This window comes from Patagioenas fasciata, chromosome 1 (genome assembly GCF_037038585.1).
Source record: "Patagioenas fasciata isolate bPatFas1 chromosome 1, bPatFas1.hap1, whole genome shotgun sequence".
In the NCBI taxonomy this organism is placed as follows: Eukaryota; Metazoa; Chordata; class Aves; order Columbiformes; family Columbidae; genus Patagioenas; species Patagioenas fasciata.
This window is the reverse complement of record NC_092520.1, coordinates 138,923,894-138,939,564: the sequence shown is the minus strand read 5'-3', so window position 1 is coordinate 138,939,564 and position 15,671 is coordinate 138,923,894. Positions and strand designations below refer to the sequence as shown.

General features: G+C 38.0%; 1 protein-coding gene across 16 annotated transcripts in view; it reads right to left on the bottom strand.

The window, feature by feature from the left end:
- Positions 1 to 15,671, bottom strand: part of ABCC9 (ATP binding cassette subfamily C member 9) — an 81,493-nt gene that overhangs the window by 37,267 nt on the left and 28,555 nt on the right. For all 16 annotated transcript variants that reach the window (XM_071815923.1, XM_065846131.2, XM_065846121.2 and 13 more), the window contains 9 exons: positions 13,039 to 13,203; positions 11,374 to 11,529; positions 8,931 to 9,065; positions 7,488 to 7,650; positions 6,813 to 6,853; positions 5,691 to 5,833; positions 2,839 to 2,947; positions 1,263 to 1,373; positions 385 to 457 (listed from right to left, as the gene is read on the bottom strand). In XM_071815923.1, the coding sequence (XP_071672024.1) occupies positions 385 to 457; positions 1,263 to 1,373; positions 2,839 to 2,947; positions 5,691 to 5,833; positions 6,813 to 6,853; positions 7,488 to 7,650; positions 8,931 to 9,065; positions 11,374 to 11,529; positions 13,039 to 13,203 (1,096 nt within the window). The remainder of the gene's footprint in view (positions 1 to 384; positions 458 to 1,262; positions 1,374 to 2,838; positions 2,948 to 5,690; positions 5,834 to 6,812; positions 6,854 to 7,487; positions 7,651 to 8,930; positions 9,066 to 11,373; positions 11,530 to 13,038; positions 13,204 to 15,671) is intronic.

Here is a 15,671-nt window from a genome sequence, read left to right as displayed (position 1 = left end):
AATGGTGGCAGAAATATAATATATGACTGCTGTGTTCCTGTGCACCCACTGATAACCACTGCTGTAAATACTGAATTAGGTGGACCCTTGATTTGAACAAGTCTGGAGTTCTCCTTCTTACTTTTCTGTTGTCTGTTAAAAATAATAATGTTGACTATGTTCCTGCTGTTATAAAAACTATATAAATTATATAGATATTCAAAACCCATGTAATTTGTTGTTTATTTATAGTGCTTTACATTAATGATACAGTTATATGACCAATACAGTTCATGACCTTGTATACATTTTTAACCTTCATTTTTTCTTATAAAAATCCAAATGTGTGGTTTTGTGCTTTTCACCATATCAAGAAATTGAATTAGTAGCAATTTGGTATCCTACCTGTTGGGATTCTGATGTTTATGTTGGACAATGTAGCTAAACCACTTCCCCATGAAAAGTATCCATTGGTCACCTATAAAAAAACTACATGTCAGATCTATACACACGTGAGGGGAAAAAAGATAATGTCTACTTTGGACTTAAAATATATTACTAAAATAAATCACGATTAATAAACATGGTGAGGTATGCTTATATATGAAAAAAAAAAGCAAGTTAGGCTAGTAAAGATTGCCAAACACAGAAAAGTTTGTGAATAAGGAAAGTTATATACACAAATATGTATACTGTATGAAATGCAATAAAGGGATGATCTTGAGTTGAACTCTGTTAACCAAATACTTTCACTCTGTCATGTATAAGATTAAAGACTAAGAACAACGATCACAAGTCGTCACAAGTGATAATCTAAGCAGCATATCTTATCAAGGAATGAATCCTTCTCAACACTGTGTTTCCCAAGGTACGAATTAAATATTCACAAGGTTTATGCTGGACATAAGAAAATGTCATAATAAATGGCAAAAAAAAAAACCCACCCAACCCTCAAAAGTTTTAGTTTTGGTTCTAAGAGTGAAAGAAAAGTTCGTGAAAGGAAAGTCTAAAAATATCTGTATTTCTGCACATCAGACTATCTAGGTTTTGTTACTTTAGACTCATGGTGTTTCTTTGTTTCCTGAGAAGACAGGAAATCACTACAAAGACCTGGTCTGAAGCCAATTCTCACTTCATTTTTAGCTAAAGTGCTAATTTACTTAATGGCTTGTTCTTCCATTGGACAATTTGCCTTGGGAAGAACAGCAGCAATTAGGCACTATCTAGAAGTGTTGCAGGCAGATCTGCTCCACGTAAAGAATGAGATGATGTTTTCAAACCACCTTGATCGCGGTATCATCTATCTCCACAGGACGTGTTTGCTTCCTTGTCGGCTGTTCATAGCTTTCAAGCTGATACCTCAAAGGCTGCCGCCTGTTGATGGCCTTGGTGTGCTACACGGCAAGATGAAGAAAGAAGAAAAGTCGGAATTCTCAACAAAGGACACCATTTGGTTCCCTTATAAAACAGACAAGCCATTCCCTTTCCTCTCACCATTCTAGGTCACAAGAAGAAACCAGTGCTTTCCAATATGTGTGATAATAAAGATGTACTACTGAGATGCATGTATTGTAAAGTTTTAAACACCCTTAACTGAAGCACAGGAAATAACTTTCTGATTTTGGTTTCCCATGCATAAAAATCCCAAATTTCTGCTCTATCATCCTCCTCAAACCACTAGGTAAGTCTGCCCTACCCGAGGTAGCTCCAGACAAAGCTGTGTCAAAAGTGTAATGACATGCAGAGTTACCAGTTTGGTTCTTGGAAGTAGAATGGCTGCAGGAGCAAGAAGCATATCGAATTAGCTTGTGCAGAGTACCTCACTGATGCATTACAGTGACTGTGGAGCTAGCTCATTCAGAGCTACCTGTCGTTTTTGTAAGTGCCACGGTATTCAGCTGCATCTGTGTAATCTTAGTGATTCCTTAGAACTGGGCTCTCTACTGTGAACGATTTAACCTTTACAGACATTACTTTTGTTTTTCCCTCGCCCCATCATCTAGACTTTGTTTCTCTCTGTAGAGCTGGGCAAAAGGTAGACAAGAGAAGTAAAATAAATTGCTGTAACAATTTCATTTTTGTTTCCTGTTAAGCCAGAAAAACACGGAAAATGTTGTTGGAGGTTCACAAACTAATTCAATTCAGCTCAAAATAAAACTTATTTTGTACTAATCCTTTCTTTCTCTTGCCATCTTTAAGTTTCAGTCACATTTCAGATAATAAAATTAGTTTGAAACAGTGGAAAAATCTAGCCTTAGCAAAATGCCAAATGAAAAAATACCTTTTCCCAAATCATAGAATCATTCAATAATAGAAACATTTTGGTTTAAGATCACACACTCCAATCCTTGGGGTTTTTTCCCCTCAAATTTCATTCAAATTCACTATATGTTTAGCACTCCGAAACCAAGTTTTGGAATGAATTCCTATTTCACAAAGTTTGGTGGGTTTTTTCCTACCTCCAATTCAGAATTTCCTAAAGCAGGAATCAGTCCTACCTAAAGATGCACAACATATGAAGGGCTGTACTGGCAAAGTGCAGCACAAACCCTATAACCACAGGAAATGCACCTCAGTAATTCATAGAAACTAAGAAGGCTGAATTTGAGCCCTATGTAAATGTGCTGCTGTGTTATGGGATTTTTATTCCTACTGGCACTTCAGCAATCCTTAAATGTGTTTCTGGATCCTTCATGTTGTAGAAACACGGAGATCCCCACATAGAAGAGGCAAAACTGGTCAATGCTGGAGTCAGGCTAGAAGCCAAAACTCCCAAGCCCTATCAGGTAGTCCATTGGTATTGTACAGGGCTATATGGCCTCTCTGCTTTGAAATTCGGTGTCATAAAACAGAACTTACAAGTCCTGTGTGCTTCTTACAGGATTCATAAGCTACAGAGCTGTCCCCACCTCTCCAGCTGTCATCTCCAATTTCATCACTCAGGAGAAACTCATTCAGCTTCTGTACACTTGAAAAGAAACAGGACAGTGAGTTAAATAAACCCAGGTTTCCATTAGTACATTTTCATTTTGGTGCAGTCCAGCCAGCAGGATGTAACAGAAGTGTTCCAAAATAAGTTCATGGGATACTTCTGGCTACCTATTGGATGGTCTACCACCCTGATGGCAAGTGAAAAAATGTTTACATGGAAGAACGACAGATTAAAATAATCAAATATTGTATTGGTAGCTGGGAATGAAGAGGAGAGCTAGTAATGTGAGTGCCACTAGAGCTCTGTGGGAATGGTTTCCATCCAGGCAGGCTTATCTCTTCTGTGCATTTCTCTTGCCTATGCACAGACAGGATGCATAAATTTGTCATTCACCCACCTATACTCTCTGAAAACGCCAATGGTGCCTGCTGAATCCAGCTTTTGCATACACGGCATGCAAACAAGCCTGACTACTGCACAAATCAGCGCAGCCATGGCCACCCTTGGAGAAATACAGCAAGAGCTCTCTCTGTTTGTTTCTTAAAACTGTCCCCTCAGAAATACAGTGCGTGGGTTCAATCCATTCTTTGTCACAGAAGGATCTGATCTGCTTTCTGCCTCACTTCTTTTCAGAGTGCTGCCATCTTAATTGTTCTGGGGAAGGAATGAACAAAAGCACCCCTGGGGCATGGTGAAGCTATCTTTTCAAAAAATAAAATCATGGTGCATAGAGACAGAGACTGAGAAAACAGAAGAACGTATGACTTCAGATTAGTGATTTGAATATTAATCTGCAAATGAGAAAGCAGTCCTGTTTCAAGGCATATGTGACCATTTTGTATGAAATTATCAATAAATGTTCAAGCTACAGAGATACTGGTTAGCAAGAAAGCACTGTTATTTTCATTATTTCCTCCTAGCAGTATACTTGCTTCTATCTCCCCTTTTGAAAGGAAAACGTACATGTCTAATGCCCATATCAGAATGTCAGGTTTACATAAGTGCATCAAGTGGGAATTTATCTTCTTGTAGAAGATAAGAGGTCTCATTCTGATCATCTGCCTAAGCAGACATCAACCATCACCTTGCATTTGAATGAGGACAGGTAGTCTCAAAAGCTTTCACAGTACTAAAAATACTCTTTACATTAAAATGGAGATTCTAACCAAAGTATAAGCACTTAATCATAACACGAATGAGTGCATACTCATATACATGTATTTGATTGATGACAGAGCCATAGAGTGGCCAAGAACACATTCTTAATTCTTTACTTGGGGGACATGATGTTCATGGGAGAAAGAGGTTAGGAAATAAGTTTGCCAAGGGGTAGTGTTTGTTTTGGCAAATATGGTCTTTAAATACTGTCCTGAAGGATGGCCAGTAGTGCTAAGGAAAATGTAGATACCATTTTGATATTAAGTCTATGCTAAACATAGTGCAGAGATGTAGAGGCTGGAATGCTTTATAAAGGAGACTTGAGATTTTCCACTAGTCAGAAATAATTTTCAATCTAGGGAAAATCATCTGGCTCTGCTGCTGCTTTGATAAAAAAAACCCCTATTTAATTATTATTTTTTTCAGTCAGTGTGGTTTCTCAAGTCCCCTTGACTGCTCTTTGTTATTATTGTTACCAACCAAAAAGAGGTAGTGGCAGCAGCAATTCAATACCTTGCCAATGTGCCTCGGTCTTTGCAAGAAGGAACTATATTTCTGGGTGGTAAGTTAGTTTGGTCTTCATATCCTGCTAGCGCTTGGCATCTAACACTTTACTGCCAGCCAGGTGTCAGTTTGTGCCTCTTGGGACATCTTGGCAGTGCGGATGTCTACGTAACTGCTCTGTGACCATGAGTCTTTCCATACAGACCACTGAAGCAACAACCAAAAGTCTGAAATTTGACTTACTACCAACGAGCACCCTTGAGATTAAGTGCTCCATAGCCTAGCACAAAAGAATTTGTTTTGTCAGGCTATTTGCAGAAAGAAATGTCTGGAACATATAAGTTTCTGATTAAGGAACACATTTTATGAGATAATTTTCCTTTTTTTTTTTTTCAAATATTTTTCACTTCGTGCCCACTTTCTTGCTGTCCTGTTATGCAGATACCTAACCCTCAAAAACTAAAACTACCAAATGTCTGTCTTGCCATGCTCTCCTGTGTCTTTAATGTCATTCAGGGGAACAGCATTTCCTCTGCAAGAGAAGTATTTCCAGGCTCAGTATCCCTTGAAAAACTATTCCTTCAGTGTCCAATGTTCCTCCATTCACTCTCTTTGCTAAGAGAGTCCATGCTAGTGCTAGTCAATGAGAGGCAGGACAATACCAAATTCTCACTTAAAGCACAATGCACCCTTTGTGGTAGAGTTAAGCCAGTTGCTATTCCTTGCATCAGCAGGGCCAGTCCTGCTAGGCAGCTTCAGGTCAGCCTCTCATCTACCTCTGTGTGGACAAAAGCCCAGAAAAGTACTGGGTGAGAGTGATTGTGGGTGGTCACACTGTGAGAAGAGGAGCATTACTCAAGGAAGGACAGTCCAGCTCTGAATCTGGACTGCCAAACTTGGTGAAATTATAAAATGAGTGGAAAGTTTCTTTGTTCCTGTATCATGCAGTAAAAATAAATGATTAGTTTGATTTTTCTCACATTTGTGGACATCTGAGTCCCACCTCTTACTCCTCTCACACGTGAGCAGGTAGAAACAAACTTTTCCTACAGCACGTTCCCTGTTGTGTTGCAGAATGTAGGTGTTCAAGAATTAGAGCAACTAGAAGGCCACTTACCTTATGATAGCCTTGACTGCAAAACGAACCACAGTGGAGAGCAGGAACAGTGGTGTGACCAGGATGTGAAACAAGGACAGTGATGCAAAGGCCTGGGCAGGCTGCAGTGGCTTGACACTGGTATACGCATAAGTCACAAAGGTCTGTCACATTAGGAAAAGAGCATGTCAAGATAAGGACTCTCAAAAAAGACGGAGACGGACAGCAAGCAAAAGATTTTTCCTAACTAAGGCAAATAACTATATACCTCAGTTTATTGGGAATCCCAGTAACCTTCTATTAAAATGAAAAAGATTTTTAAAACTTGCCAGTGATTTCAAGAGATTTAAACATTTAAGAATGAAAAACTTTTTTGTTGTAAAATCAAGGGATTCAGTTTTGTAAAGTTTTGTAATAGACTTCAGGGTTTAAATGAAGCACACAACCGAGAAAAAATCAATAAGAATCTAATAAATATATTTTTTCCATAGATGCAGAACTATGGTCATATTTACCCAACTCGGGTACATATTGTGAGCATACTCTGAGTAATGCCCTCAGAATCTGGTCTGTGAAGGCTCTTTACTGACTGGCATGTTATAGTTCCTCTAGTGCATTAGGCTGAGGTTTAAACCTAGTCAGAAGACAAGCAAAATTTATTTCTCCTTAAACTACACTATCTTGAATACTGAAATGGTGTCTTATATTGCACTTTGAAACAGGAATGATTTTTGCTGCTAGACAATACAAAAGCAAAGCCACCAAAACCCCTTCAAAATGAGAGCTTCTCAAAATGGGTCTTCTTTCAAGTTGCAGTGATTTTCCTCTTTACCACAGGATCAGAGAATGGTTAGGGTTGGAAGGGACCTCTGGAGATTATCTATTCCAACCCATATCTTATAGTAAAAATTTTTTGCTTGTTTTTACCAATCCAAACCACAGCTGGTGAAATACCACCTCTGTGAATGGTCACTTCCAGTGTCATGCTGTCCTGCAGTTAGCAGGGACACATTAACTCATCTCCTGGTTTTCTGAGGAATATGTCATACAATAACAATGGTGTCCTTTCTTCCGCCTTTCCCCCCACTGCCCTATTTTTCTCTCCTTTTTTATAAGGAAAAGCGAAAAAAAACCATATCTTACTGCAAGAACAGCTGCTATTGGTATGGCTGCATTCATAAAAACTGAAAGAGAAATAAAACGGGCATCAGAGCATATGAAATAAGACAAAACAGTTTTACAATTAGTTGTATGGCACTAGAAGAATCCAGTTATTTCCAATTCAAGTAATTAAAACTCCCAAAGGAAAAATGCTCTGCAGGAACAAATTTCCTTCCATGATAGAGCAAGATATTAAACCTATAAACAAATAAGCCAAGGAATTATCTCATCTGTATATTTTAGTGAACTAGGATAAAAAGTTTCATGTGCACAATTATTAGGCAACACAACTAAAACAGTATCCTCTTAAGTCTTCTACATTACAGAAAATACAATTTATTTCAGACACTAATTTGTCTGTTGCTGTAATCAGAACTGGTAATATTATCTGGAGCCTTCTAACTGTAAAGCAACTCATAACTGTGATGTCATAATGCAGGTGACAGAAAACTTGCTACAGAAAAAAATCAAAAAGATATGCTCTATATTTTCAAGTTTCTGTGTTATGTATTTGTCATGTCTTTTTATGTTAATCACATTCCACACATGCACACAAAAGTGTCACAGGCACAGCTGCATCTCACTTTAGTTGAAGTTAGGAGGAATGCTGACATGAAGAACAAGATCCATTTCTGAGCACTAAAAACAGTTACTTACTGGAAAGAGATGTATGAAGAGCAAAGGTTTTGAGACTGGTGAGTTCCTTCATTCTTGTTTCTTCCACACTAGTACAAAATATGTGCTCCCAGGCATACAGCTTTAATAACTTAATGCCTTTTAGTATCTCATTGGTTTTCTTTAATCTCTCAGTAGAATAGTCCTTCATTTCAAAAGAAAACAAGGATAAGAAATTGATAATGGTTTGTAGTTTTAATGAGAATGCTCTTTTCCCTTCACTTCTGTTGTAAAATCCATTGGAAATTCATAATTTTGTTTGCTTGTGATTTTGCACAGGCTCTTAGTTGCCATACTGAGTAAAACAATATAAAATTCTATGTTCTCTGGAGATACTAACATGCTTACAATCATGGTGGGAAATTAAATGACCCTGTTCTGAAAAGAAAAATAAACCAAAACATCCAAATCCCTTAGATTAATAGGTCACTGATGTCTATAACAATAGACAGAAAACTACATGGATGTAATTGCTGATAGAAGATTCCTTCCGTGATTCATATAGACTGGTCATGAAAATAAGTGAGATGTTTATTGATACAGTTAGGTAATTGCCTCTCACCAGAAAACAGTAATCCTAAGTTTTGTTAAAATCATAATACAAAAGATATTATGAGTTAGAGAAACTCAGAAAAGAGCAAAAATAACAATTCAGACTATTTCTAAAATTATGCAAAGATAAATCCTCTGTCAGTATAAATTGGCACAACTCAACAGAATTGAAGTGTGCTGAGGATTAGATAGATGTACGTATACCTTGTTCACTGAATATTAAGATAACAAGGATCTTTAAATATTTGATGGCTCAAACATCAAAGGTTGATTTAAAAAGTTCAAAGACCATGACAATAAAGTTAAAAATTAGACAAAGTATCAGAAAACATTTCTAATTGGTGACCTAAATTAGACAGCAATATAAACTTATAGCACTGAAGAATGTACAATAGATTTTAATTCAGCAGTGCCAGCTGATGGTTAGAGAATACCGAAGCTTGGAGTGAGAGCATAAAGATTCTAACCATTTCAGGGGGGGCTTGTACATATTCTTTAATACTGTCCTCCTCTAATTTAACAGTCATTTGTACTGTTTGCTAACATCCCATGAAATACAACATCTGAATGTTGAAATAACACCCTTACATGGAAATGATTTAAGATGAAACTGTACTAGCTGGGTGAAAAATACTCTCTGCAGAGAAGGCAGGTCAAGGACCACATACTAATTTCAAATTCTTGTCTGACAAATCTTAGGAAGAAAGGGATTCTGAACCACAGAAAAACAGAAAGGGAGGGACAATAGAATTAAGGGATAGTTTGCCCAAACTTCCACAATGAATGTTCACTAACAAGAAGAACAGAAGCCAGAACCCCTGGTTCCCTGATTTCATTTCTGGATCACAAATGTCAATGAAATAATTTACTTACGAGAGTGCTCTTCTGAGCCTCAGCCAACTTCGTAGCTATGAAGTACTGTATCGGAGCTAACAGTACAATGACAGCTGCACCAACCAAGGCACTCACTCCGAGTAAATTATAGAGGAGGATCACACCCATTATTATCTATGAAGAAAAAGGCAACATAGTAAAAAAAAATAGATTTTAATATGCCAGAATGACAGCAAGAAAACAAAGTTTTTCTAATAAACAGTTAAATGGTTCATCTGAATCAACTGAGCCTATACCCTAAGTGTGGGAAATGAACCCAAGAAGTCTTTATTTTTGACATTAACTGCATAGTTTGCATTACTGCCTGGTAGTCCTAATTATAGATGAAGGTTTCCAAAGAGCTAAAGAAGCACTAAATTATGGTATTTCCCCCAAGGCATTTTACAGAATCACTGGCCTCAAGTCTTATTTACACTAGAGCTCCTTACATCACTCTGGAAGTATTTAAAGGTCTTAGGACTGTCACGCATTCTGCCGCAGTGGTCTTCTGTCAGCTGCAGACAGAGGCACAACTACGACAGGCACCGAAGCATGATGCTGATGTGCTGAGAGCAGCACAAACTTGAGCATCAATCCCATATAGTTCTGTAGGACAATACCAAGATGTCACCTTAGCTCTGCATGGAGTTTGGGAACACTTCCCACACAGGTTTACCTAGGAATGGCTCTGATGCGACTACCACAATTCTGGTTCCTGTGCTAATACAAGCTCTACTATATAAGTATTTTTATAAAAAGGTGTACTTTATGGTACAGAGATGTCCTCACTAACTGGGCATACAGAACTAGATTCCTACATTGTATTTTTGCTATCTCTTCAATGAGTCAGTTTTGCCTTTAAATCTGCCTTCTTGTTATACAGTACCAGAAATTAGAATCAGTGGAGTTCAACAATTTGAAAGCATTATTTAGCTCTTCAGCCTTCTGTAATGCAAATTAGCATACCTACATGCCATTTTCGTAGTAGAATAATACAAGTTACAGGTAGTAATTACTACTTGGGGTAAACTGGAGCCCCTACTGGGGACCTGATCCTGCAATGAATTTTTGTTCTTGATAGCAGGCCATAATTGGTGGATACACAGTACATTTTCTAAGAATCACAGCAATCTTCAGCAGGCTATAGCAGCATTGGTTCACACTGGAAAGATAGAAATTCAATATTTGCTACTGCTCACAGAGGGGGCAGTCTTAACAATTGATGGGTTTTGGGACATCTTTTGAATCTCAAGTCCTGATTGCCTGAAGGTGAACTATAGGAACCAGCAAAATCAACAGAAGCTTCCTCAAACCAGCTTTTTACAGTAGTGGTGAGAAAGGTGATTACATTTCTACCGTGGCTAACACAGAGACTTTATTAAAGAGGCAAACAACTGGTGAATTAGGCTACATATAATAATGCACTAGCCACGGGAATCAGACCACCTATTAATTTAATAACATTCAAAGTCTTAACAGCAATACTTCCAAACAAACCTAAATATAAAACAGTAACTTAAAATGAAACCCTCTGTATTATTACTGACTTCAGTTACCATGCAAACTTTTTGTCTTTTTCTCCATAAATCCTACCCAACCCTAAAACAGACACACAAAACCTGTATTTTTTTTCTATTAGTAGTAGTAATATTGCTGACTTTTATAATCTGATAGAGTTCCAGGAATTTCAGCAAAACAAATCTAGTATAAGAGTGGCTTCTATCCCCTTTTAAATTTGTTTAATGTTGGCGGGATCACCTATAGGTAAGAACCAAGTCAATCCCATTCCGAGCTAAAATTTTGAACATGCTATAGCAGTCCACACTTCATGGAAAATCAGTGTGGCTTAGGACATTCAGTCATTTAACACTTTTGAAGAATTCTTTCAGGTTAATAATTTTTACCTTTCCTTCCTACAGATTTTCCTACAGATCTTTCCCAGCCTTGGTAAGAATGAGATGCTTACAGTATCTAAGCTTATTTAGATGAAAGCTCCTCTGAGCATTTCACGCAGCGCATTGTTGGTGCTGCTGTCAGTCACTTGAGCAGGATTCAATTGATTTTTGCTCCTGCCACAAAACGCAGTTACAAGTTGACACTGTAAATGCAATACTTGGTGCTGGTCAGGTGCCTGTGCTGGGGCACAAATAAAAGCAATGACTTGTGTCAGTAGTGGGAGAAATATAAGCAGGGTGAGGATGGCAGATCATCAGTCTCAAGTCACAGGCGACACCCATGACATTGAAATCCTACTCAAAAAAATCCTCTCTAGTTATTTGCCCTCAGAGGAGATGACGGGCCACGTTTCTGCTTGTTAGTCTTCCTGGCAAATGAGTGTGAAGTTCAGATTCCTCTCTGGATTTTGTAGTAGTGTCACAGACATATACTCTTTTCAACCAGGTTGGAGGATCTCTGAAATCAGGCCCTTACTTTGATGCTCTACCTGAACAGGCATTGCCCACAGATTAGGGCACAGGAACAAGAACCACATTAATTGATTTGTTTCTATGGCAACCAAGTTATTGATTTGTCCCAGCGTCATCTCTCCCATGGACAAGTTGGATGTAGAAAGCCTCAGGATCTTATTATATATCATTGCCTGTAGGAAAGGAATAAAATGGAAGATATGAAAATGATTATAATTATAAAACAACAGTAGCTGCAGGACATTTCAAACTGCTGTATCAGTCTTTACCTAAGACAGCCCTTCTCCCAGTCTCTCACATGAGACAGAGAGAGAGAAACAGAGAGAGAGAAAGCACAAGAGAGAGAACTGACTTTAAAAAACTCCATTTCCTCTTAAAAGGTTTGTCTCTTAATGCAGACCTAAAATAGAACAAAACAACAACAAAGCATCAAAATTTAGGAGGCTGGGCAAAGGTCTTTTTTAAATAAACATTTGGTGAGCCTGTTTTTCTCTGACACTGTCTGTAAAAGAGGTCCTTGTTTCTGATAAGATAGTTAAACTCAGGCTATGAAGTTTTGATCAGGGTCAGTATGTGTTGCTTTGGGTGTCTCTCCTTTACCTGGTCATCTATTTCCATAAAATTTGCAGGAGCTTAACAGGGTTTAAAATTAATCAGGGCTTCTATCTACCAGAATTTTAAAGAGAAATATTGCAAACCCAGTTCATAGTTGTGACTAAATATCAAACATTGCACCTTCAAGGAAGATTTTAAAATAATTCGTGCTCTTTGCCCTGTGTTTTCAATGAGCAAGGTAGATCCTGTAAAATTAATCAGAAATGCCTACAGAACCATGGTAAATTACATACGCTTTGTATTAGCCTGAGTCCTCATTTTGTCAAGAGGAAGTCACAAAATCACAAGAAAATACTCAGGTAGTCTTTCTTCACCAAGTCTGTACCATCTGTCCTGGTAGAAGGCAGAAAATGTTTGAAACTGTGTGCACAAAAAAATAAATAAAGGAGCTTCCACACTGAGATGGTATTTCTGTGGGTAGTTACACCTGGCAAGACATCAGTTCCAGCTTCTGTTTTGCACAGGGTGCTGCTGGTGTCTGTGGAGTTCGGTCTGCGGAGATCCCTGCTGCAGCCCACCCACGTGTGGAGCTGGAGCTGCTGGCTCCAGTTCATAAACACGATTTTCACAGACAGTTAATGGATGCTGGTTTTAGAGACAAGGTTTTGGAAATGAATCACTCCTGTCCCATCCCACAGAGCTCTGTGCAAAAGATACATGGACAATACTACTGTAAAACATAGCTTGGCTAAAGATACTCTGCAGATGACTCTGTTCACAGTCAGCAGAAGTAACCTCATCAGTGAATGAACAAAGCAGATGCAGAGCCAAAATGACACTGGTTATCTTCATATACCTAATGCCATCTGAAAAGATATGTTCTTATACACACAGAGTGAGTGTTCAACTCCTACATGTTAGTATGATGGATTTAGTTTTTAGCAAAAGGAATTGCTGCCATTGGTTTGGCTACGGCAGTGATACTACTTTTTCCAGTTTTCGGTATAAAAATACAGTGCATATCTTCTCTCAAACAATTGTTAACTGAGTCCTCAGATAAAGAACAAGACAAATGGAAGCTATTATTAGTGAATTTCTTGGTAGATCATGAGAACATCTTTGCTCACCAGTAAAGCACCTCGTAGGTTGATGCCAGTTTCTGTAGTTACATAGTATGACGCCTGCAGAAATGTCCTCTGCAAGATAAGGGCCAGGAAGAGAAGAACTGCCAAAACATAAACATTCCTGAGAAATTCCTCTGAGGAAAGATAGGAATTTGATGGATCCTTTACCTGAAAAGAAAGTAAAAAAAAACAATGAAAGTGGCATAGGAGGGATTGTATGTTCTTGAGACATTGGAAACAAAGAAATTAAGTCATTGCATTAGAATAAAAAATATTGATGGTGCTATGGGAAAGTTATAGAACTCATATTTCTCACTGTCCAATGTATCAAAATCATTTGCACACAAATTAAATACTCCACTCCTGTTCCAAAGACAGGATCTTAACTTTTAGCAGTTCTATAATGAATTGGTTTTAATTGGAAAGGGACAATGAGATCACCATGCCTGCCTTATCTTTAGTTGCTCCACCAAATTCTGATGATTTGTAGGACAGAAATGCTACTCAGTAGAAAAAAAATCTCTTTTCCAACTGCACCACAAAGAAGTCGCAAGAAAATATTTTTCATTATATGGTACTAGTTACTTATGTTGAATTTTCATGTTATGGAAACAATTTCTTCCTGAAATATAGTCTATGATAACTGTGAATTCCAAATAAAATAAGTATATATTTGCCAGTGTTCCCCACAAAATGAAGTTTAACCATCTCAATGGGGAAAAAAAAAGATCTTATTTAAATCACTTCATTTTTTTTTTTTTCATTTTCCAGTTTTTATGTTCACTGTGCTGCTCTTGTTTCAGGCAGAAAAAGGAAACAAATGTACCAAAACACTACAAGGAAGGCTGTTCCTTTGGTATTTCTGAGCCAGCTGGAAGCAGGATGTACTGGAATTCTTAGGGAAGAAAAACCAAAACAAACCAAACCAAACCAAACCAAACCAAACCAAACCAAGCCAAACCAAGCCACCTGTTCTACTGATTCTGAGATGAAAGGCAGGAGAGAGGTGCTCTGAGTCACCCAGACACATCTCCCTGCAGTGGCCCAGCCTCTCCACACCACACACCCCTCCCTCTGCCACAGGCAGTGGACACCGAAGAGGTGTCTTTAAGCACCTAACAGTGATTTCAAAAGGTGCAGTTTCTCTAAGACAACTAAATCCCATTGAAATAATCGGACTCAGTCACTCAACCAGCCCAATACTCTTTGAAATGAGGATTGCTTAAGTGCATCATTGATTAGATAAATATATTTGAACACTCTTTTCTTAACGTTCTGGTGCATCTGACTTCCCCATGTTCACATAGTCAGGATATCAATAATAAAATAACATTTGTAGAGACCTTTAACAATGTACATAGGGTTCTCAGGAATTAAGGGGGAACAAGCATAAAATTCAATGAATTCACATTAATTGAGAATAGAGACAATTTAAAGGAGAAACACATAATAGCAAGAACAACCAAGAGAAAGTTTATCAAAATTCGTAAGTTAAAAAGAAAATGTATTCTGAAATGTGTCCAAGAGAAATAGTGACTGCCAACAAGCCAGGTTCTCAGAGTTGTTTCAAGTTCTCCAATGATTTTAATCTTCCCTTCAGCCAGTGTTAATTAAAACTTTAAAAAAATCCACAACTAAAACCACTACACTGAAGAGTACAAAGGATAAAGGAAGTGGAAAATTTATAGATTCCTAAATTTACGATCCAGAAATTATAATTTTCAACCTAAAATATATTGTTTGTTCAACATGAAAAAAATGGAGACAAAATACACATGTTGCCTTTTAATACTGTGGGTCAAATTCAACATGTGGAGGTTCAAGTTTGATAAAGAGATTTATTTGATAAGCTACACAATTAAAGTCTCATTCTTCAACGCAATGGCTGAATGAGAGGCTAAAGCCAAATTCAGACCATCAGTCAAGAAAATTAATGTTAGGAGCAAGCAGCCAAGGAGATGATGTTTGGATAGTGATGACAGTCAAATGTGTTATCTGGAGAGGAAAATGTTATTCCATTACATACCCGTCTGCTCATTCAAATACAAGACACTCACTGCCTAAAGTGTATGGGGATGATTCCATATCAGCAAAAAGAAGCAGGAAAATTTCTTCATCACTTCTTCTCTGCTATCAGCGAGTAAAATAATTTCACCTGTGTCTTTTCACTAGTTACATAAGAAAATTATTTTTTTGTTATAATAGAAAATATTCTGTACCAGAGGCTTGCTCAGTGCTTAGTGGTGGTGTCTGAGAGTTCAGTCTCAGTGAAACTTGAAATGAGGTCTGAACGAGCACCTTCTGTGCATCTCTAGTATCAAGAATGTCAATGCTTTTCACCTTCCCATGTGCACCAATGCATTTAATCACAGCAACAGCCAGCATAATCAGTCACAAACAGGGAGTGACTACTGCTTCCCAGTGGAAGACAGAATTCAGAGAGCTCAAACTTGTCAATGAACTACAAATGGACAGATGGACAGAAATTAAGAAAAATTCGCAGACCCATCCTTGCTGGATGCATCACTGAGGCACCACCAGCAGGTGTCCCGCCTGAAACCAGCAGGCACAGTTGAAGAGGAGTAGAAAAACTGTTTCTTCTCCCCAGAACTGAAGGGATGACTCCACCAAGAGGC